A 21,938-nucleotide genomic window follows, 5' to 3' on the forward strand; every position below is an offset into this window, starting at 1 on the left:
AGCTAATTTATAAGAGAACAATCTACCAAATAAATTTCTTAAGTTCAATAGCCATGCTCTATCGAAAATATCGCATATTGCGTTTAGAAACGTTAAAAATGGTCTTTTGGTTTAAGATTACATACGAATGTAGCTATTTCATAACTAGTTACGTAAGTAGCTGTTACTGTTGATTAACTAACTAGTCGAGGAGTAAAGGGTATGAGTGAAATAGAAAATCCACTATATAACGCTATTGTGACTCGAACCAGTGCAAGATATTGTTGCGTAACTTCTCCCTTAATAAGGTACCTAATCAAAAGTATGCTACATTTTAACGACTTTCCCTTCCGCTTTTCTCGACAAACATTCTCGGCTACAATAAAACATTTCCCTTGATTTCTTTTGCAACTACGTCTTTAAAACCGACCGACGGGGTAAATAAAAGGTGTAAATAAGCACCCTCCACCCCCACACTGCAAAGAGCCGTTACATTTTGTATATTTATAATGAATGCGAATGACCTCTACAGGTGCGAGAAAGTCACTGGAAAATAAACACATTCTCATGGGACGTTACAATATTATGCTTTAATAAATTTCAAATTGCGTTTCCGAACACAAAAGGAAACCAAACACTTTTAATATATTCGGAATGTCGATACAAAGAGATATTTTTGGCAGACTGAAAATTTTAAGACTTCAGATATTTGCCCAACAAAGTTTTTATGCGTACTGGCTGTAAAACCAAAGTTTTATACTTGCAAAAGTTGTATATTAATATACCTTGCGCAGGTGCGTAGTTTTCTCGAACGTGGCAGCTATTGGTAAGGCATAAAAAATATAAAGTAGTATGGTAATTAGGGCGATATTCAAATCTACATGCATAATGCTACGGTTCATGCGGAGATGTATAACAACTGTGCCTGCATTTATTGCATACAGCACAATGTTTGCCACATTTATTATTTAGAGGGCGAGCTTAGCATATTCAACGCAATCAATACGCCACTCGTCCACTTTCTTGAAAGCAACGTTAATATTTGCCTAACAAAAGTGCTGCATAAGCAAAAGTAATAGAGTAGTATATGTTTTTGTGTGCTGATTCCAGGGTGAACTGTCCACAACTGAATTGTCATTCGAAGGATTGCATTAAGGAGTGAATTTCCTTGAACTTACTAAACTGTCGCATAAATGTAGGTACTCATTTCACTAATGCCTAATTTTACAATGTTTGTATAGGCACTTATAATTTATGCCCTTTCATTGACAATTGTAATAAAAATACAGGTACCAGTTTTCCATACCATTTTATTTGCAATAACAAGCAGATCTAGCCATCTAGGTATAGACCAAGAGAGGTTACGCATATTCGTAGGTTGTGGTAATTTTGTACCAATTTTTGATTAAGTGCTGGTGGAGAAACTTTTAATCAAATTCAAATTTGTGACAAAGTGCCGCCAGTGCGGGTTAACTACAATTAATTATATACGCATGCAAAATGAGTTTGCCAGTAACTCGCGGACCAGGAAACACTTTTTGTAAGCCTGCATCGTAACCGGCTCAATTTGTATCCAATTATAATCATGCAATTAAACACTAGGAGAAAAATGTTTGTGCGGAATTCGTATTGATAATGTTTCCGTCAATAAACCACTCCGTTTCGGCGCCAGGTATTATACACCAGAACGATATTCCATTAATTGGCATAAAAACGCACCGTGATAAACAACTGGGCTGGTTAAAGGAAATTCCCTTAAAATTGAGTGAAGTCATTGGCTAACGCAATGTGCTATAAATCAAAATTTTATATAAAACGGCATACGACAGGAAAATTGAAAGACAATTAATTGGTTCATTTACCCCCAACAAAAGCTAGTTAGTAAATTGGACCAAATTAATGTCAACACAGCGGAACATTGTCATTTAATTCCTGTGCATAATCATGATCTCGAGTATTCGTTTCGCGAAATTGAGGCCGGTTGGCATAAATTCGCGATTCATATGCACATCTCTTCCGCCAAATTTGGCGTTCATCACGAAGATAACGTTACCGAGGCGGTGCCGAAAATCAACTGTAGCATCGAAGCGTTACCTTTCCATATTTCTAAAGGAAGCTACATTTTCCAAGGAGATAGAGCAGATCAATTGTTACCAGAAGAGAACTTCAATTCGATTGTTTTTAGGAATTTCAATCCAAATCCAATATTCCTAAAGGAATCGACCAGTGCAATTATTTTCATGAGACGAATTTGTATTGTATTTACTGATACAAATCTAAACAAAGGATTATGGTTATTTTGCTTCATTGAAAATGGAAAATTGCAATTAATTTCAGTGATACCATTCCTTTGGTTGAATTAAAATGTTGTTTAGCATTCAGAAATGTGTAAATATTTTAAACAGGGAGTGTACCAGTAATTTGTATTGTGATAAATATGAATTTTAGATAAGGACTATCTCCAGCCTTGAAACGTGATCACCTGACAGGTATTGAATACTTTGTATTTCTATATTGATTTATTCCACATCCAGGAATAAAAACATATTCAATCATCTAAAGTCGTATTAGAGTGTAATCAAGCCAGACCATTTGATTTTAATTTGAGATTTTAAGAGACGAGACGAGGTCACACTTCCGCAAGGTAAGGGGCATAAGAACATTTTTTTATAACTGAGCTAGCCGTGGTTAAAATGAAAATTGATGGTGACAGTAGAGTTTTTGCCAGTGCCATAGAACTTTTATTTAATGCAAGTAATGCAGTATCTTCAAATTATGGAATGCAATTATGACACGACATTGAGACTCTTCACAAAAGGATTTTCCCATTATTGAATGTAGGGGTACCCACGGCAGCTTATAAGTCTAATTGGAATGGGATAGTAAGTCAAACAAACTATTAGAACAATCCCTTACCAAAAAAAAAAAGAATCCCCAATGCTCCATGAACTAATGGAATTCCTTAAGACAAGCTTCCTGTGGCTAGAGGCAATGACTCAAGTCAAACCAATCAAGGGTAAAGCAAATAAACTGGTGCGGCAACAGCAACCATTAAATGAGGTGCAGGTTTTGCAATCAACAACATAAGCTGGCGAACTGCACTTTGGTATAAGGTGGTATCAGTTGCGACCAAATTAAATATGGAACTATTGACTTTAAATCTTAAAGAACAGCAAAATTTTTGAATAACCAATCATCTAGGGAGATCACTCTGTATGGGCACTTGTCAATACTTCGAATACCTAGAACTGAGCTATCCTAACGAAATAACAAAAATCAGCCCCTTTAAAGGGTTCCCGTTATAGTAAGGATGTTTACTTGTCACTTTTTTCATTTTAAACTCAAAGTATTTAATATTTTTACATCATAAATGTGTTTGGAATGTATTGACATACCCAACTGTCAAATTTCAATTGATTTGAAATTGTAGATCAAATTTTTTACCACTTTTTAAATGGAGATATCGTATTGCATTTCGTAGATCATCATGAGATAAACTTGTACCGTAGAAAATGCTAAACGTGCATGTTTTGAATTGAGTGAGACCTTTAACCAATGTTTGGGATTGGTGAAATAAAAGATACTAACCAGTAAACAATTAGGCATCGCCTTTTGGGTAATAATTCACCGTTGTGGCCGTGAAAATATTACTTTAGCAACTAAGAGGGGGATTATTTTTCGAATACTTACAGAGATTTGGGTTTTGGCGTTCAATGTGACCAGTACGGTCCTGAACTGAAAGACTCGCGTTTTAGATTTGAAAGCGACCGTTTTTGGCACAGATACCAACAGAATCATTCGCTGACCATTGGGGTGACCAGAGAGTTTATCCGTTGTACCACAGGAATCGCGGAAAATATACTTTTAAATATCTAAATAAAACCTGTACCTACCAATTTGGTTAATTACGAGTACTAATCAGGAAAGTTTTGTAGTACGAGGACATACTATTTTAAATAGGAGAAAAATAGGAGTAAAAAGAAAAATGCGCTCATGACCTCAGTACGTTCAATTACGGTTAAGATTTTCCAGGCGAAGTTAAATGTAAACTAATCATATTTCGCAAAAGAACTTTTTGTATCAATTACAATTAAGTTATGCGACATGAAAACCAAATAATTCATTTTTGTAAAAAAGTTAAAAAGAATTTTGCACTCTCTCCACTAAAATGTTTTGCTAGTTAAAAAAATGGCAGCAAATATCGACAGTTTCGTGGTCATCAACAACACGATAACAACCTCAGCGTTTCGTTATCTTCAATATTTTACCCGGAGTCTACAATTTCAAGGCATTTTTAAGACAGTAGTCGGTCTCAACATCCATTCCAGCCGACGCGATCTATTTAGAAACTTAAGTTATCTTCATTTAATAAAAACTTCCTTGCAGAAAGGCCTGAGATGATAAATAGGTATTTTTATATTGAAAATTAAGGGAATTTTGGATGTTTAATTTATTACTAAAAGCGTCAGAAAGGGTTAATCACCGATTTAAAATTTGGTACATAGAGTCAGATTTGGAGAGGTCTAATCAAGCTAACCTTAAGGATAAAATTTTGTAAAGGAGTGGAGCTGGATTGAGTTTGACTCTGATCAAGAATGAAGGCGGTCGAGCTACCTTTGAAAATTTAAGCTAAATACGATTTCCCATGTAAACAAAAATTCCAAAGGTGACACCAACTCATTTTTGATCGCATTAAAACTTTAATTCTTCGATCTGTTAACACAATCTTGTCATATTCTGCTTATTCCCTCCTGTATAGAGGCGTACCAGATTTTGGATCACCTTGGATGGATTCTCGACCCCAACGAAATTGTTTCGACCACATTTTACTTAATGGAGCATTCTCTCCATTATACGGCTGCTTTTGTGTTGCAGTTTTACATCGACCATATTTTTTATGGCTGAGTATGTAAAAATGTCCCCTCGTATTATATGAAATTGAAGAAAAACAGAGGGCTAGTTATAATGTGGTAAATTCCTGTACTCGTCATCCGTTTCAGTAAAACAAAAAGTGAGTTGTAGTTCCATGTAAATATATACATTCAATTTGCACCCCCAACTATCAATCACGTCATTTCAATAATACATATCATTTGAAATTACGTGAATGCACAACTCGCTGCCGCTACATAAATAAATTAACTAACCTAAAATAGAAATCAATTTAATTCCGTAAATTGCAATTTGGGATAATTTCATAAAATAACGAGGATTAGTGATAAATATTTTCAAGCAAACTATTGTGGATTACTTTCGGTGTATGTTTGGGTTTTATTTAATTAAACGACGAGAATAAGGGTAATGTCTTACCTGCGTTTGTACTTCTCAACGTTTTATTGCCGAAGTTCGGAACGACGACCGGCGTCGGCTCGTTTAGTATTCATGCGACGTCGCTATTACCCCCGTGTTTGTCTATCTTCTTCTTTAACTTCTTTAGTTGGGTTATCGTTCAAAATTCTCTGCTCGAACGTAACTAATTCAAGTTTGAGACCATTGTTTGGTGTGCTCTCCCTTTATCGCGGAATCTTCAACTAACTCGTCTTTAGAATTCCAAAGTTCCTTTTGATTCTATATATTTTAGCGTGACCGTTCGCAATTTATGTCGCAAAAATCAATAATCCGAAAAAACGTCAACGTATCAGAGAGTGTTTATTTGTAATAATGAAAGCGATAAGCGCGATTTACTTCGGCTCTTCCCGAGAGATATGTTTCCCCTCTCATGCAAATAGTCGTTAAGATAACCGAACAGGATACAAAATGGACTCTCAACAGCCGCCAGCGAAAGAGGACGCCAAGTGTGTCTACAAGTATAACTGATTTTATCGGTAAATGTGAGAAAGGAAATGAGGTACTCAAATGACGTATAGTTCAGTTGATAACTTGCGTAGACATTTATATAACTTTCCGCCCTTAGCATCGCGACGCGCTCGAAATGAAGTGTTTTCACCCTCTTCAATAAAAAGCGCGCGAGTAATAATTTCATTTCTAATTTGTACTTTCGCGAAAAATCCCTTCACCCGCGCGCCACGACGTCGAGATTCCGATAAGTAAATAAAGCTATTCGGTCGAGATTTGCAGATAGATAAAAGACCTGCGAGATGATCCGCTAAAATCTGTGGGGTGACAGAGATTGAACACCGTAAAACCGCGCGCCGACGAAACTTCATAACTTTATCCTCAATTTATTTAATTCATTACGTTTAGTGACAGACTTTCTAGTGTAAAATAAAATGTGTCACGCCGTAAAGGTCCTCCGCAATCTGGACGGATAAGCGAAACTCGAATTAGGAAACCGAATTTCGTAATGGAGTGTTTATACTGTAATTGCTTAGCAATTTGGTACGATTTCAACTGGAATTCAAATGTGCTTACCGTGGCAGTAAAACTGTATCGTTTTGCTCTCGACGCAAGTGTTTGCGGATAAAATCCTCTCGAGACTAATTGTTGATAAAAGTATTGCGCTAGAAAGTTTCAAGAAGTTTGAAAAAATATATCTTATTTATAAATCTTTATATTAAGATTTCACGAAATTACTGCATTAAGCTGGGGAAGATTAGGGATTTATGTAGGGGGTTTCTTTTTAATTTTCTTCACGATTGCTATCACTTGAACTATTAATATACTGCAATCCCCAAGTAAGAGCTTGCCGCCAACAATTTAAGAAAAAGTTCAAATATCTAATTTCTGAATGCATAATTGCATAATACTTAGATATACAATAATTTTGTGTTATTTTTTGCCTCTTTTTGTATTTATATTTTAAAATTATTGTTTTGCATGCTCCTTAATGCAATGGTATTTCTTGCAATAAAAGCGTCTCTTCGGTTAACAAACTTTTTGAAATTCTGAACAAAAACGGTACCAAAATGAAACAAATTATTGTTCGTCGTCGGCTAGCTTATTTTTTACTACATTTATTTTACCATTTTTGATTGAAAATTACTAAACGCGCCAGCAAAAAGGAGAAGACCAAACGGCTATATACCTGTATATTAAAAATAACTCAATTTCCAAATAGTTTCCACATGCACCTTGCTTAGTGCAAAGAATTTGTTACAAAAACGTATATTGCTTGCTATAAACATTTACAACAATTTAAATTGAATTCATTCTTAACATTAAATAACACAATTTATCAAATTCAAATTTACTTCAGGCTCTCCTTGATAATTTAATTCTGAAAGTATGCATACTAATATAGTTTGTCATGATCTATCGAAAGACAATAATATGACGATCGTTTCACTTTCGATATGCAGATAACAACTTTCTTATTTTAAACAGAACAACCTATATTTGATCGCGTTTTCGAAATCTACATGAAGATCTTGTAATGTCTCGTTGAATGTACTCTTGGTTTGTGTAACAGACATACTGCGATCTTAGTGTGTTAGGAGTAGTTGGTACCATTGCATTAAGATTATCACGCTAAAAGTGTTTACATTAATTATCTAAGCGTCTTTACAAGAATGAGGACGTGGCTGTATCCTTTTTAGATACAGTTATTTTCATAGAATTCCTCTTTGTTAACACGTTTCCGTTTAGGTTATGCTATATGTTTATTTATTTATTTTATTTTTACTTTTATTTTTGAGTGGGCGAGGCTTCAGCCAAGGCTGCTCTACTAACGCAACCTACTACACATTTACACATATTATGCCCAGAGACCTTTAGTAGCGGGGCCCAGCTTAAACAGAACTGCCCCACACGGGCTCTAATTTAATTACCTATTTTTGTGTTACCTATATCGCATTCCGAAACCCAAGGGGTACGTAAGTTTGAATTAATGACGTACATGTGGTAACCTCACTTCCTGAATAGAGAAAACAATGTACCCATTGTGGTTTTTCAAAGGCTTTCAAAGCATAAAAAGAAATGGTGGCAGAATTTCACAATATAGTGCGAAGATAAACAATTAGTATAAAATCGGTTGCAATTGTCAAAACTTAGACGTTCTTGTAGCGACAGGTTAAGAAATGATTCTCAAGAAAATAACTAAAAGATCAAACGAACTTACCTGATGTTCGATCTTAATTATATGAAGCGATCAACGAGATGTAGATGTTTAAAGAAGATGCGAGAAACTACGAATAGAACCGATTTATTTCCAGAAGTATAAAAGTTACTATTCTACTCTTCCGGCCTATTAACACAATTTAATACAATAAACAATGGAGCTGAACACGTAAAGCTACAACTAAAGTACAAACATTTTGCTTAATAACTATACAAAAAATAAGTAAATTAAACAACATTATGATGTGGTCGCCATATTGGGGCTAAAATGCTATAGGTACTTTAGTATGAGTTTACACTTTTCTTTGTGTTCTTGCGAAATTCTGTGAATAAAGGCGCTGCTTAAGGTAAAATGTATATGTAGACGAGACTTGAGTTGGTCTCATCTCGAGGTCACGAGACGAGACGCGACCTTCGAAAGTCTCGTCTCGTCTCGTCTCGCGGCAACACTATATGTTCTTATGTTACAAACATCAGTGAAAGCAAGGTACTTATTTGTTAAAGTAAGGCATAAAACAATTAATTTTGCAAATGCAGTGGTCTATTGTTATATTTGGCAAAAGTATCGAAATTTTTGGACCATCCTGCTGTTCGTGGTATTTCATCCAGCTTTAAACCGTTTCTGGAAGCTAGCCTAGTAGAATGAGCAGAAAAAATTGCAGTATTAATCCCACTCTGGGGGCGATGAACCTGGCAATGAACTTATGGCAAGTTTTTGGTCCTATGCACACTGATTTTAGTGAGATAGATCTCTAACGTGGTTGCCACACATATACGATGAGCTGTAGCTAATGCTAAACGAGTTGTCTAGTTTCTTTGACAATTTACGCTATCCCAATTTTCCAAAAATGATAAAACCTCGCCTGGGTCCCAAGTATAATCATACTTTGCAGCGCTCGGTTTTAGCATTTGGACTCCTCTAAAAAATCGTTTAAGAGTTAAGGTTTATAAGGGACAAAGCTGAACGCAGCGTATACGGCTTCCATATTAAATTCATATTAAATCTCCTCCGGATAACCATTCGTTGGTAGGTAAATCGTCGATTGTTGCCTTGAACTTGGTATTGAATCCTGAACCTACTAAAATTCTCCGTGATTGAGACTCTGCAACTTGTAAGTCTGTTATCAATCTTGCGGCATCACCAACGACTTCTAAGACCTTTCGACTTTCCTTAGTTTGTTCAAGTTTCCTAGGAAAATCATTAATAATTTTCCTATGGCTGACAAGCAGGCAGAAAGTTGGTTCTGTTTTTCAGCAAGACCTTCATCCCGTCTTAACGCCGCCGCTGTGCCTGCTGCTTTTACCTCCGGATTTAATTTGGGAGGTGATATATATAATAATTGACCGATGTAGACTTTCTTTGGACATTTGAAAGTGCAAAAAAATAAAGCACGATTCATTTGAAAAAATTAATTTTTTAGGATTTGATGTTATTAAAATTGATCATTCATTTTGAAACACCCTGTAAGAAGTGCGATCAAAATTTAAATTTAAATCATTTTCATGTAGCATCAAGTCAGTTTTGTTGATTTTGGGAGATTCTTTGAAATTCAAGTCAACGGAGGATATTTCGAAAATGCAATAAAATTACAGGGTGTTCTATTTAAGATAATAAGTATGGACACACAGGAACAAAAATGTGTGCTCCTCTAGTCTTGCTAACCATTTTGGACAACCGGTAGCGCAAAATCTTTATGGCAATATATCAAAACGATTTTGACAGACAAGCACCAAATGCTGTATTCTTCCGTTTTCCGGTGTTTCTGTATAGATTGCATTTCCTGCGTGGTTCAAGTTTCCACATATTACCCCAATAAATAACGAATTGCCTGTACCGAAAACTCAATGTACGTATTAAAAACGCCTTAGTAGTAAAAACAATAGCTCTTGTATCATAATAGAAATAGGAATACATCTCCTATACCATGTTACAGGCCACATAAAAAAGAACATTGCGAATGAAATGGGCAATATCCCCTTTTACAGAGGTATAAAATATTTCTTAATCCAATTTTATTTCTGCAAAACATTTCGAGGAACTTTACGAAGGCTAAGAAACATCGATGCTCGAAATACCAAAATCGTCCCCGATAACGTAACAAGTGTGATATTTGCTGTGGCAAGTGCCATATAAATTCTACACGGTATCCTCTAGTTAAACCTGTCACCGAAACGTACAGTTTACTTGAAGACCCTTGAAACAAGAAATCTGCTGTGTAGCAGTAAGTCGTTATATTTCCGTCGCCCTTATTTTGTGTGTACAGCTGGTGCTGCACAAAAGAAGCGCGAATATGTAAATTGAAATTGTTCGTTCAGAAAGGAGCTTTTTCGCTCCCAACCGTCCATTTAACGAACAACCTTATTTCCGCATTAACATGTCAGTTATATATCAATTACATCACAACTTTGGATAGGCCATAAAAAGCAGCTCATTTCATCATACACAAGTGCAAAGTTTTATATTTATTATTTTTATATAGCAAACTCAATCTAATTTATAACACCTACCGGAGTGACAAGTTTCAAATCTCGAAATGTAATACGAAACTAGTTTACATGAATACATTAATCTCAAACAGAGTGCTTGAAAGAGAAATATGATAAAAATGTACTTAGTGAATTTCTAAAAGGACTTCCGACTCCTGCAAAGAGATGCGATAAAAATCAGGAGTGTTTCAGGTTTGTATTAACGTATTCACTTCAAAAGCCTCGTTTTTCAAAGATCCATTCTAAAACGGTTAATTAAAGATTCACTCTTAAAACCATCGATCGGTAAAGTATACATCGGGAGGTTCAATTACTCTTCAAATGAGTTTATAGGGTTAAAATAACCTTCTCGGGGTAAAATTACAGGCACTACATGAAAATTAAAAGAATGAATTCGTGGATGTTTGAGAGAAGAAATAGAGTTTTGTTTTTATCTTGCAATGGTTTTGAGGTAATTGTTTTAACATGTATGAAATTATGAATTGCACCGACTAGCTTAATCAATTGGGTTCTGCAGATATATAATTAATTTTTTATATTTTTCTTGATCCAGGAAATCATCAAAACTCCCATGCATAGGGAGTAAGTAACCACTCGATCTGGTGCATGACTCAAGATTAACTAAACGGTGGAAACATAAATTGAGATGCACTCGAACTACCTCTTGTGTGGTCTAAAAATACTAAAATTCTAACCCCCTTATCATAATTCTTGTTAAAATACTTGAATAAAATAAAGTTTTCGAGGAATCCTATGGATTTAACAAACGCTCCTTAAAAATAAGATATAGCTCCCTAGGTGATGACATTTTAACATCTAACCCAATTGACTTAAATCTTTAAACATTTTTCTTTAGTTATTATCTTGGTTATATGCGCTAATACATGGCTAAACCTAACTGGGAATAAGTTCATAAACTGAAATTATGACGACGAAATATAATTTAATTCGTTGAAAAAACTAAGTAACCTTTTCCAATTAAGCCTTGCTGAACTACACATCAAAATAGGAAAAAAATTAAATATACAGGACTTTTAACCCAGATTATTTAACAACGCATATTACGGTTGGCAGAGTTGGCGCTACGTTACCTAAAACCCTCCGCATAAACGGCCAACTAGCTCAGGGCTGGAACACAAAATATGTGCTTGAGATCTTCCACAGCGGGAGTTCGTTTTGGCATTGAATTTATAACTATCAGAAGCGCGGATCCCATATAACAGTTTGTGACCATGTGCCAACTGGCCGCCGCTAGGAGCAGTTCGATCGTTTGAAAGTCCGTGAGCGATCGAAAGTGGAGCGTTACATTGACATTACAAACCATTTATTTTGACCATTTATTTTGACCATTTATTTTGACCATTCGAATATTTTCCTTTTTAATCGTCAGATGTCAGGAACTCCGGATGTTTTTTGTGTTATCATTGGAATGGTTTTATAAATAGGATTGGAATGTTCTAAAAATAGATCCCTTAAGAAGCATTGCGTAAATTTGTAATGTAAATAATAATACATTTAGACGAACGAAGCTTGCAGTCCTTGTCCTTGAAGGAATGCAATTTCATACATTCTATTCACAGGCAGTAAAATAGGCAGGTTCCACATTTTTACTGAAAGCGGGAGATTTTGTTATTAAAAAACGATCAAAAAAAATTTTAAGGCAAAATATTGTCCGTTGCAAGCAGGCAGCTACATCATTTCCACATTCACATTTGATAACTAAATTTCGCGAATCAGCTTTTTTTATAACCATGCAGCATTGTGCACAAATAAATCGGTCCCAGTTTACGTGAATTCGTATACCTACTAGAGCTGAGCGATAAATGAAATTGTTATCGATTTATCGATAAGTCTGTTCAGTCTGATAATTATCGATTAATCATTAATTGATAACTATCGATAATTATCGATAACTTTAATCACTTATCGTTAACTTTCGATAATAATCGACAATTATCGATAAATCGTAAGGCTAATTTTCGATAATGATCGATAACGTTTGATAATTATCGATAACTTTTTATAATTATCGATAACTTTTGAAAATAATTAATAATGATTGTTAGCTGCTGATAATAATCGATTATTATTGCCACGAAAATTGTCTATCTCTGATATTTATCGATTAATAAATAAGTAGCGGAAATTATCAAGAGAAAACTATCGATACCTACTTTTTCATAAATCTCATCGATATATATTCTCAATCGATATATTACATCATCCATGCGTACACTCGCTAACATTTTTGTTTTTTTGGTATTGATATTGCGAAAGATAATTTAAATAAAACAGGATCTTTTGATGCTCAAGTTGTCTGAAATCAAAGGTGATCAAGTGGACGATAATCCTCAAAAATGAGTACAGCAGTAGGTTGTGAATTGTGATCATATGGCAACTCAACAATGCTCTTACATCGCTTTTGTTGGAAGTAAACTGGTGTACCTAAACATTGAAAAGTTTATGTCGTTAAAAATTCTCTCGATAATTATCTATCTTAATAGTTTAGTTGTGAGATTAATCGATAGATTATCGGTAATTATAGGTTTATCGACCAATCCTATCCAATCCAACATTTTCGATAAATTACACCGGTCTACAGTATTTTTGCGCATGGGACATATAACCTTATTTTTATTGCTTCTATAGCCACAAATAAGAATTAGAACAAAAAATGGTTATGTATTTGTTTTTGTGTGAAAAAAATGCAAAAAACCAAAAAATAAAAATACCTATAGAATCCTACTTACATAGGCATGATTTATTAAATGGTAACGTTTCTACATTTATAATTTGTTTATCTTAGAGTCTAAATGTTTAAAAATGGAACAGTTTTGCTGTTTTTGTCATGTTCAACTGAATCTGATCTTCCATCATGCTTCCAACTTCCTGGCCTTGGGAAGGTGCCTAAGTTCCATTGTCTCGAGAAAGTGTTGTCCTTATTCCAAATAAGCTCCCATATTATCCTTAAATTGATCTAAATGAGAATGTAACCTGTGCATCTTTATTCTTTAGAGACATTCTATATCCCATGATACAAAACCAAATCCTGTCAGCTCGTCATAATTTTCAGCTCTATGGTTTCCCAGGAAACACTGAACGGGAAACCATGGACTATTGCCTTAAAACTGTTCCAGGATTTTTTTTCCTCTTTGCTAAGTAACCGCGGAAAAATATCACCCTCCATTTTTCTTTTTTTTTTTAGGGAAAACAAAGATTCCAGCTTTAATTTTCGCCCCTGAAAGCTTTCAATCAAATCGCTGTAACTTTTGTAAAAGCAAATATTTTCGATGTCTTAATCGCACTTTTTATTTATTTTTGCTTATTATAGTCAGAATATATATTGTGTAAATCCCATGCGCAAAAAATTCTTTTGTTTGTTGACCGGTCGACCATTTTTTTTAAATTTATCGATTGACTATCTATTAATCGATAATTATCGATAAGTTATCGATTAACCATTGAGAACAAATTTCAAACGTCAGAATTTAAAAGAAAAGAGGTTAACGACCTTTTTATTTTGTATCAAAATTGCCAGGTGTGACGTGTGATCCTAGATCAGGGGTCGGCAACCTGCGGCTCTTTTGATACCTATAAAGTTGCGGCTCTCCGTATTTATCTAAAGAAATTAGTTCATTTGTTCGAAATTCGCCTTTTTAATTAATCTTATTTTGTATCAAAAGTATACTTGCAGCAAATAATTATCTAATTTTTGACACTTGTTTACTTTCTGGTATTCTTTTGTTTTTTTTTATTATAGCCAGCCTACTCCGATGTATAAACACGTAATTAATTAATGAGTAGGTACTTTTGTGAAAAATATTGAATAACCTAAACACTGCGGAGTTTAAGCACAGGGCACCCCTTATAAACATTTAAGAGAAGACAAAAGCGAATAGCGAAATAAAATAGTGGTAGTTCCATTTGAAAAAGAATAGTTATAGCACTTTGAACAAACGGCATTGAAACAACCAAATATTCAGGATGTTCTATTTAAAAAGATCAGTTATTAATTGACATCGTAAAAATGGAACACCCTGTACATTCAAAAATAATTTCTGTAGATCCGCAACCACCAATATTTTTACCAGGTATCTATCAGCTATGTAGGAAAAACCGACGGACTGTTGCAGGACCCTGTATATAGCCAAAAACTATAATATTGAATCAAAAATTATTTGTGGCTCTTTTTAAGAATTGGGAAATTTTGTAAATTGTAATTTTTAGCTCTTCCGTTTCAATAGGTTGCCGACCCCTGTCCTAGGTAGTTTAACCGGTGGCAACCTCAGAGGAATAAATAAATTTATTTATTTATTCCTCTGAGGTGGCAACGGTTTAACCGACACACACAAAAATTAAGAATAGATAGGTAGGTACATTTAATTTCTGTTACAGTGATCAAGGATGCCTGCGTATTTTTTGCTTTCCTGTTCAAATGTAATTCAATCTTCCTTAAGGAATGTTAAGTAAGGTCACGATTCATGAAAGGAAGAATGTTTATCTTACGTCATTCAACATCCTGTGTGCCACATAAATGCCTTATAAGTACGTTTCTTGGGTATCTAGAATTCTGTATACAACAATTAGAAATCGAGATAGTGGATTCATTACAGATTCCTGTATAATAATTAACAAAGGTAAAAAACTGACATTATTATTCATCTTTCTCGATGGTAGAGACATCTACGTCTTGTAATTTAAACTATTGAAAACAGTCACATATCCTGCCATTTAACCTGCGCTTCTGATAGTTATAAATTCAATGCTATAACAAACATGAATGGATTAGTAAAGCATATCAGGTTGGTATCGACACATTTTATTTTATTTATAAGAAGATTACCTAATTACAATTACTTAAATAATGGTTCGATCGCTCTTAAAAACTCATCCTGGAACTTCTTAGTAGAAAATCGATCGACGGACGCCCTCGCTCTCTCCCGCACGCCCGAAACTTCCGCCTCGCTCATATACAAAATGTATCTAATGACATGCGCGTACTCGTCGGCCGTAGTCGCGAGAAATCCGAGACGCGACCCCTCCGAAGTTTCTATGATGTCGAGCAGGGGGCCTCCGGATTTATGCGCGACCGTCAACAATCCGGCCGCCATCAGTTCGACGACCCCTATACCGAAATGCTCGTCGAGCATCGTGTGTATGCCGAGGTACGCGTTCGCGAACTCCTCCATCAGCTCCTCGTAGGTTATGTTCACGCGAAACTCGACGTTATTCTCCAAGCTCAGGTGCTTGCTCAAATCTTGCAGGTCCTTGACGCGCATCCTATCGTCCTCGTTACGACAGCTGCCGCACATTACCAGTATGACGTTCGCGAAGAGATCCTCCGGTATAATTTCGCGTAGTTCGTACAGCGCCTGTAACTGGAGGGGATGGTCTTTCTCCGGCCTAAATTGTGCCAGTGACAGTATGCGGATCTTTTGCAGGTGTTTGTTGCCGCGTTGGATTTTCTTGAGGTGATCGACTTCGCAAGGCGGATAAACCAGGTGCAGCGGCTGCGACCAGATGTTATTCAGATGTTCGAGGGTAAACGTCGAATTCACCAGGGTTACGTCGGAGCTCTGTCCCGCCCAGGAATACAGCTAAAAGTTTATCTTTTGTGAAAATCAGATGAAGTTATACGACAGTTCGAAAACTAGTATGTAGCGAGGTAATCTCTAATGATAGGTAGATCAATTTGTAAATGCGTTTGAAAACTTGGGGCGCTAGTGAATCGTGGGATATTTTGTAGGTGGTTCAGATTACAGGGTGATTTTATTAATTTTGCCGTTGTCGTTATCGAGGATGGTGTCACTCAAAAGAGAAAACGAAGGTGGTCGTTCGGAGAGAGTCGGTCACCTGGAAATTACCTCAATTTTTTGTGCGAAAATGTTACGTTGAACCTCGATCGAAGTTAAGTCATCCACCTGTAAATTGCCGTAGAGTGCGGTGAGCCGCCAGCGCAGTTAGATCGCCACACGTACTTTATTGCAGGGTGTAGTAATCAAGAGCGTATTATTTGCGGAAAAAATTGCATGCGCCTCGAAGTTTAGGTAGGTACCGGGTGACCCAATAGGACTGTTCCTCGGCCATATCTCGAGAACTGTTCGTCATATGACTTAGGGGAAAAAAATTATTGAGTAAATCCGTCGAATCGCGGGAAAATATTTCGAGTTCTAAAAATGACCACCAGAGGGCGTAACTGCCATCTTAAATTTTAAAATTGCATTCTTTTTCAATTTCGCATAATAAACTAAACATTCTGTTTTCACATTTTTAAAGATAACCAGTTAATCTATCATTTTCGTAAAATTAAAAACTCAGTTATTTCAAAAACAAAGATGGCGTGGGGCGTTCAATTGTTTTTGCAATAACCAGCTTCTTAACCGTTTGACCGATTGTAACAAATTTGGTATCGTTGAAAAGAGCATTCCTCGGGCAACAAGAATCAACCAAAATAGTTGTAGATTATCCGCCCGTAATCAAACGCCGGGTACCCGCCCAATCCCTGGATTGACCGTTTCTGCGACTGAATTATCTGGATCTTTCGAAATCACTTCGCCGACCTACACCAATAGCAAGGGGTAGCAACTTCTGGTGGCGCTCGAGACTAACCGTACCGACTACGGAAGATTCCAAAAGTTATTTAAAACTGAATTCATGTAATTGCAATTTAATATATTTTGGTAATTTAATTCAACTAATTTTACCATTCTAAGTAACCGCTTTGCGCGGACACTCGTGATACTTTACGGTTTAGAAACTATTACGTAAAATACGGACAATAGTGGACATTTTCACAAAAAACGGCTTGACCTTAAATTTCAGTCCCGGGTCTGTAACTACCCGAATGAATTTGCTCCTTTCATTATGAAGACACTGTATATGACGTACAGGGTGATCACCTTTATAGAGTATCCATAATTATTAGAATTAGTGCTCTTCTTGGGATCAAAATTTGAAAATATTCGGTCGCTTAAATAGATACAGGGGAAAATCAAAAAACTCTCAATTTCAGAATGACCCTACACTTTCTTAGTTAAAAGAGGTACAGAAAAAATGTTTGCTTATAATGATTGTTGAATAATCTGCCGTTTTCAAAGTAAGTATACGGGGTCAGGTAAAAAAGTTATCGGACCTAACTTAATTTTTTTAAATGAAGCACCCTATATATTTTAACATAAAAAAGATATATTAAATTCTTGTTTTCAAAATTATAACACGGATGATATTCAGAAAATTCAAACAATACCAAAAAATGTCACAAAAATGTTTTAATTTTTCAAAAATCTTTTTGAAGTAATAGGGAATGAACACCAAAAATAATTACGAGACACCTTCAAAGAAATCTACGTTCTAGACGTCAAGTCTCTTTTCGAGTGAAAACCGTAAAATCCCGATTTTTTCCCGTTCCCGTGGGAATTTCGGAAAGTGTTTTATGTACTAACTCGGAAACCTTCGCGGGCATACGTCCAACCAATGTTTCACACTGTGCACATTTTAAATCCTTTGAAGACCTGTGTCTTACGAGATGTCGTTTCAAAATATGTTGAAGATTTGTTGCAAAATTGCAATGTGCACGCTTTAAACCTTTTGAAGTAGTGCGTATTTTTAAGTGGAAAGCGTTAATGTCATTAATTCTCTTATTCATTTTGTAAGTGGTGTAACCTCGGGTGTAACATATACGACTCTGTTTTATACAGGGTAATTCAAAATTGAGTACAAAGATTTTACGGGCGTATTTACCAGCCAAAGATAAGAAACTTTTTTCATATCGTCGTATGTCCTAACTTGCTTCGTTTTCTAGATAGTGTGTAAATTTTTTTAAAAAAAGCTGTTTTCTATCAATTACTCATAAACCTTTCAGTCGATTTAAATAAAATTTGGTAAGCTTATTTTTCGTCATACGGACTTTCCTTTGGTGGGAATAAAATAAATAAAAACCGATTTAAAAAAAAACAAATTAGAACATCCGATTATATGAAAAAAAATTCTTATTTTTGGCTGGTAAAACCGCCCTTAAAATCTTTGAACTCAAGTCGTGTATGTTACACCTGAGGTTGTACTCAATTTTGAATCACACTATATATAAAGATATTATTTGCAATATTGCATTTTATACGTTTAAATATGTCGGAATTTTCTAAAATGCAAAAAAAAAGGAAATTTGATTCGGCTCAAAAAAACGCGAATATATTGATAAGTCTTTTTGTCAGTCAATTTCATGGTATAGGTTGGTAAAAATCGTACGCATCTTTTAAACTTAGAGTGAGTATATTTCGTACAAATACCCCCAAAAATGGGGTATTTTACATTTGTACCTTCAGTTTTAGGACGAAATACGGTTTTGTTTTTATTAGAGTAACCTACCATAAAAAGTTCAATGAAATTACTCCACAAATAAAAAAAGTTGTCTATTGCGCATGCGCAGTATGATTTTTAAGATTTTTTGATTTCGGGAAGGTATACGCTCGGCTCCGGCGGCTACGCCGCCTCGCCTCGCTCAGATGTGTGTAGGTCGCCTTCAGCTCGCACTATTTATTCATTACATCACATTTGTATTTTAATTGCCTTCAGCACTTTAAATCGCATTTGAAACGAAAGCCCAAACACGCACCCATAAGAAATTACAAAATATTTAAGGCACTAGAGATAGCTGAATTCTGTTTGCGTTAGTTTAAATTTGGGCCCCATAGAGTTAGGCCCATTTTTTCCTATCTCTTACAATAAAGGATGTCTCCATAAGAAAGTGTCCAATTTGGACCACCCTGTACACTCCTGCAAACAGACCAAGTTCGAACGTGGAAGTAGCCAATGAGTCTCAAAAAGGAAAAGGAGGTCTCCCTTTTTCTCCACGGGGGTTATGTCTCACTACCTTACTCTTTTACAGTGTGGTTATACATACCGCTGCGAAAATCCGATAGTAGAACAACTTCCCCGCCGTCAAAAACGGGCTGCGGGCTATAGCGTTGCGATTATTATACATCGCAACACGATTCGACACACGTTTCAGCATATCCGTGGTGATTGTCGGATAGTGTAAGTAAGAGCCCGTCTTGCATCCGCCGACGTACTTAAACAACGGCAGCGTAAAAGTGTACCCCATCGTGTCGATTAAAATATCTACATTTCACAAATCAGCCGCCTTAAATCACGCATTCACGTTACCTGGATTTAACAAGCTCAGCGCCTCGAAACCCAAATATAACGATCCCAAACTCTGGCACAGCAGGGTAAAATACGGGTACATCCGCGCCTCCAGCCATTTCCGTTTGTGCAAATAAATAAACTTGACGTTTTTCTCGAGGGTCACGTTCAGATTCTTCTGGACTTTCTCCACGATTTCTTGAGGCGTCGCTTCGACGTCCCCGGTGTACACGTAGAACTCACAGTCGGGATACCTAAGACGAACAATGGCGAGATATTCGGGGCTTTGTTTACACTTACTTGCGTTGCAGGCTCAACAGGCCTACCCACAGGACTTTCTCGCCACCGCCGCCCGCGTTACAATACGGGTGGAAGAGGCCGACGATTTGCTTCTCCGATTTCCTCCTCTGCTTCGCGGCTATGAATTTCCAGCGTAGAATGAAAAATACAAGCGGTAGACCGACGAGCGATAGCGTTATAAGGAATATTACGAAAGCGATTACAATTTTCGTAGAGTAGAGAAGCGACAACCTGAAAGAGTTGAGGTTAAAAACTTATTGATCCTCCGGAGGATCTACTTACATTATAGTGAAAAACGAAGGCATTTTTGTATATGAAAAATTCTTATAAATATAAAAATGGTCTTTTTAAAACCACATAATCAAAATATTTTTTGAAGTGGATCCAGCAGGCATGACAACATAATCATCTGATTACCACCATAAAAAAAATTAACTGAAGTAGGTACTATACAGGGTCGAGCAAAATTATAATGATTTACGCATGCAAAAAAAAGGGAAATTTGATTGAATATTAAATGGTGTAAGGATTATGACTTAGTTTATTCAGTCTTCATTCGATTCCTGAGATCTTTAATGAACCAAACGTCAAATTCGAATTTTTTTCGTACACGCATTTGATAAATTGTAGAGTTTTATTTGCTTAAGCATATGCTACACCAGGGGGTTTAAACCTTTATTTCCCTGACGCCCACTTTGGAACAACTTTCCTGGTCCGGCAGCAAATCATAGACATATGAGTATTACCTACATATTTCTATGCGGCAAACACGTGGTATTCATAAAGGCATACTCGGCCGCCATTTTAGTTTTGTTGATCTGGGCCAATTTAGCTGTTTTTATCGATTATTTATTTTCATTTTATATAAAATGGGTTCTACAAATAAAACTGATTTATTCCTCTAAACAGAGTTGGGGCGTGAATACATTTATCAATAGGTAGCAACCGTAATAAGTAAAGTACCTAATTAATTACATGTTAGAGCCAGTAATTGTAACTTTACTCTTTAAGTTTATTTTTTCCTTGTAATGAGAGCTCTAATTCCAGCTAAGACACTAAATAAAAGGTAACTTCAGGGCCCTACTCCCAGTTTAGTATAGTAATTTATCGAACCAAAATGGCGAACGAGTATGCCCTTTCATCAAACCCATTAGTGTTCTTAACTCCCAGATTCTACGTACGCTAACTTGGCACTACAGAAACACAGAAATGGACACAACTCTTCAGCACGACATGAGAAATGAAGCGATACGTTACAAATTTATGCATATCTTTTCTGTACATTATAATATTATACGAAGGGTACATTGGAGGTACGCCACTGGTGAAGTAATGCAAACTAAACAAAACAAAATAGTTCTTGTGCACAGAGAAGATGATCGCCACAGCTTTTGCTCTCTTTGATTATATACCTACTAAATCAAAGAGTGCTTTTGACAGGATATTATCAATCCCCTTTGTTTCATAGTCTAAAGCAGCCCTTCCACGTGCAATTGATTTCATCGAACTTGGAACAGAATGTTGAAACACCAATTCCACGTTCGCACATGGTTCGTACAAACTTGGCGAACAAATACAGGTACGATTGTGCACGCGAAAACCTCTCCCTCTCCTTCTCCCTCTCCCTCACCCTCTCCCTCTCCCTCTCCCTTACTTCCTTCTCCCTCTCCCTCCCATCCCTCTCTCCTCTCCCTCTCCTCTCCCTCCCCTTCTCCCGCTCCCTCTCCTCTCTCCCTCTCCCTCTCCTCATCCCTCTCCCCTCTCCCTCTCCTCTCCCTGCCCTCCCTCTCCCGTCTCCCGTCCTCTCCCTCTCTCCTCTCCCTCTCCCTCTCCCTCGCCCTCTTCCCTCTCCCTCTCCCTACTCCCTCTCCCTCTCCTCTCCCTCTTCCCTCTCCACTCTTCCCTCTCCGCCTCTCCCTCTCCCTCTCCCTCTCCCTCTCCCTCTCCCTCTCTCCCTCTCCTTCTTACGCTCTCTCCCAACCAGCACTAAACGTATTTTTAGTGGCATTAAACCG

The 21,938-nt window shown here is 36.4% G+C and overlaps 1 protein-coding gene across 1 annotated transcript; it reads right to left on the reverse strand.

Moving 5' to 3' along the window:
- Window positions 1-15,285: 15,285 nt before the first annotated feature.
- LOC116169322 (GDP-Man:Man(3)GlcNAc(2)-PP-Dol alpha-1,2-mannosyltransferase-like) lies at window positions 15,286-20,335 on the reverse strand. Its single transcript, XM_031485387.1, has 5 exons — window positions 20,206-20,335; window positions 19,924-20,154; window positions 19,645-19,877; window positions 19,382-19,599; window positions 15,286-16,079 (listed from the first exon to the last, which is right to left on the reverse strand). Exons 1-5 carry the CDS (start codon window positions 20,226-20,228, stop codon window positions 15,336-15,338), a joined length of 1,449 nt encoding a protein of 482 aa, XP_031341247.1. The 5' UTR covers window positions 20,229-20,335; the 3' UTR covers window positions 15,286-15,335.
- Between the last annotated feature and the right edge of the window lie 1,603 nt (window positions 20,336-21,938).

Source organism: Photinus pyralis, unplaced genomic scaffold, assembly GCF_008802855.1.
Source record: "Photinus pyralis isolate 1611_PpyrPB1 unplaced genomic scaffold, Ppyr1.3 Ppyr1.4_LG4, whole genome shotgun sequence".
Lineage (NCBI taxonomy): Eukaryota > Metazoa > Arthropoda > Insecta > Coleoptera > Lampyridae > Photinus > Photinus pyralis.

Coding starts and splice junctions, on each gene's coding strand:
- LOC116169322 (XM_031485387.1), bottom strand. CDS start 20,228: ATGCCTTCGTTTTTCACTATAAT. Junction 19,878..19,923: donor CTGTTGAGCCTGCAACGCAA/GTAAGTGTAAAC, acceptor TGTTCGTCTTAG/GTATCCCGACTGTGAGTTCT. Junction 19,600..19,644: donor GCTGAGCTTGTTAAATCCAG/GTAACGTGAATG, acceptor TGTGAAATGTAG/ATATTTTAATCGACACGATG.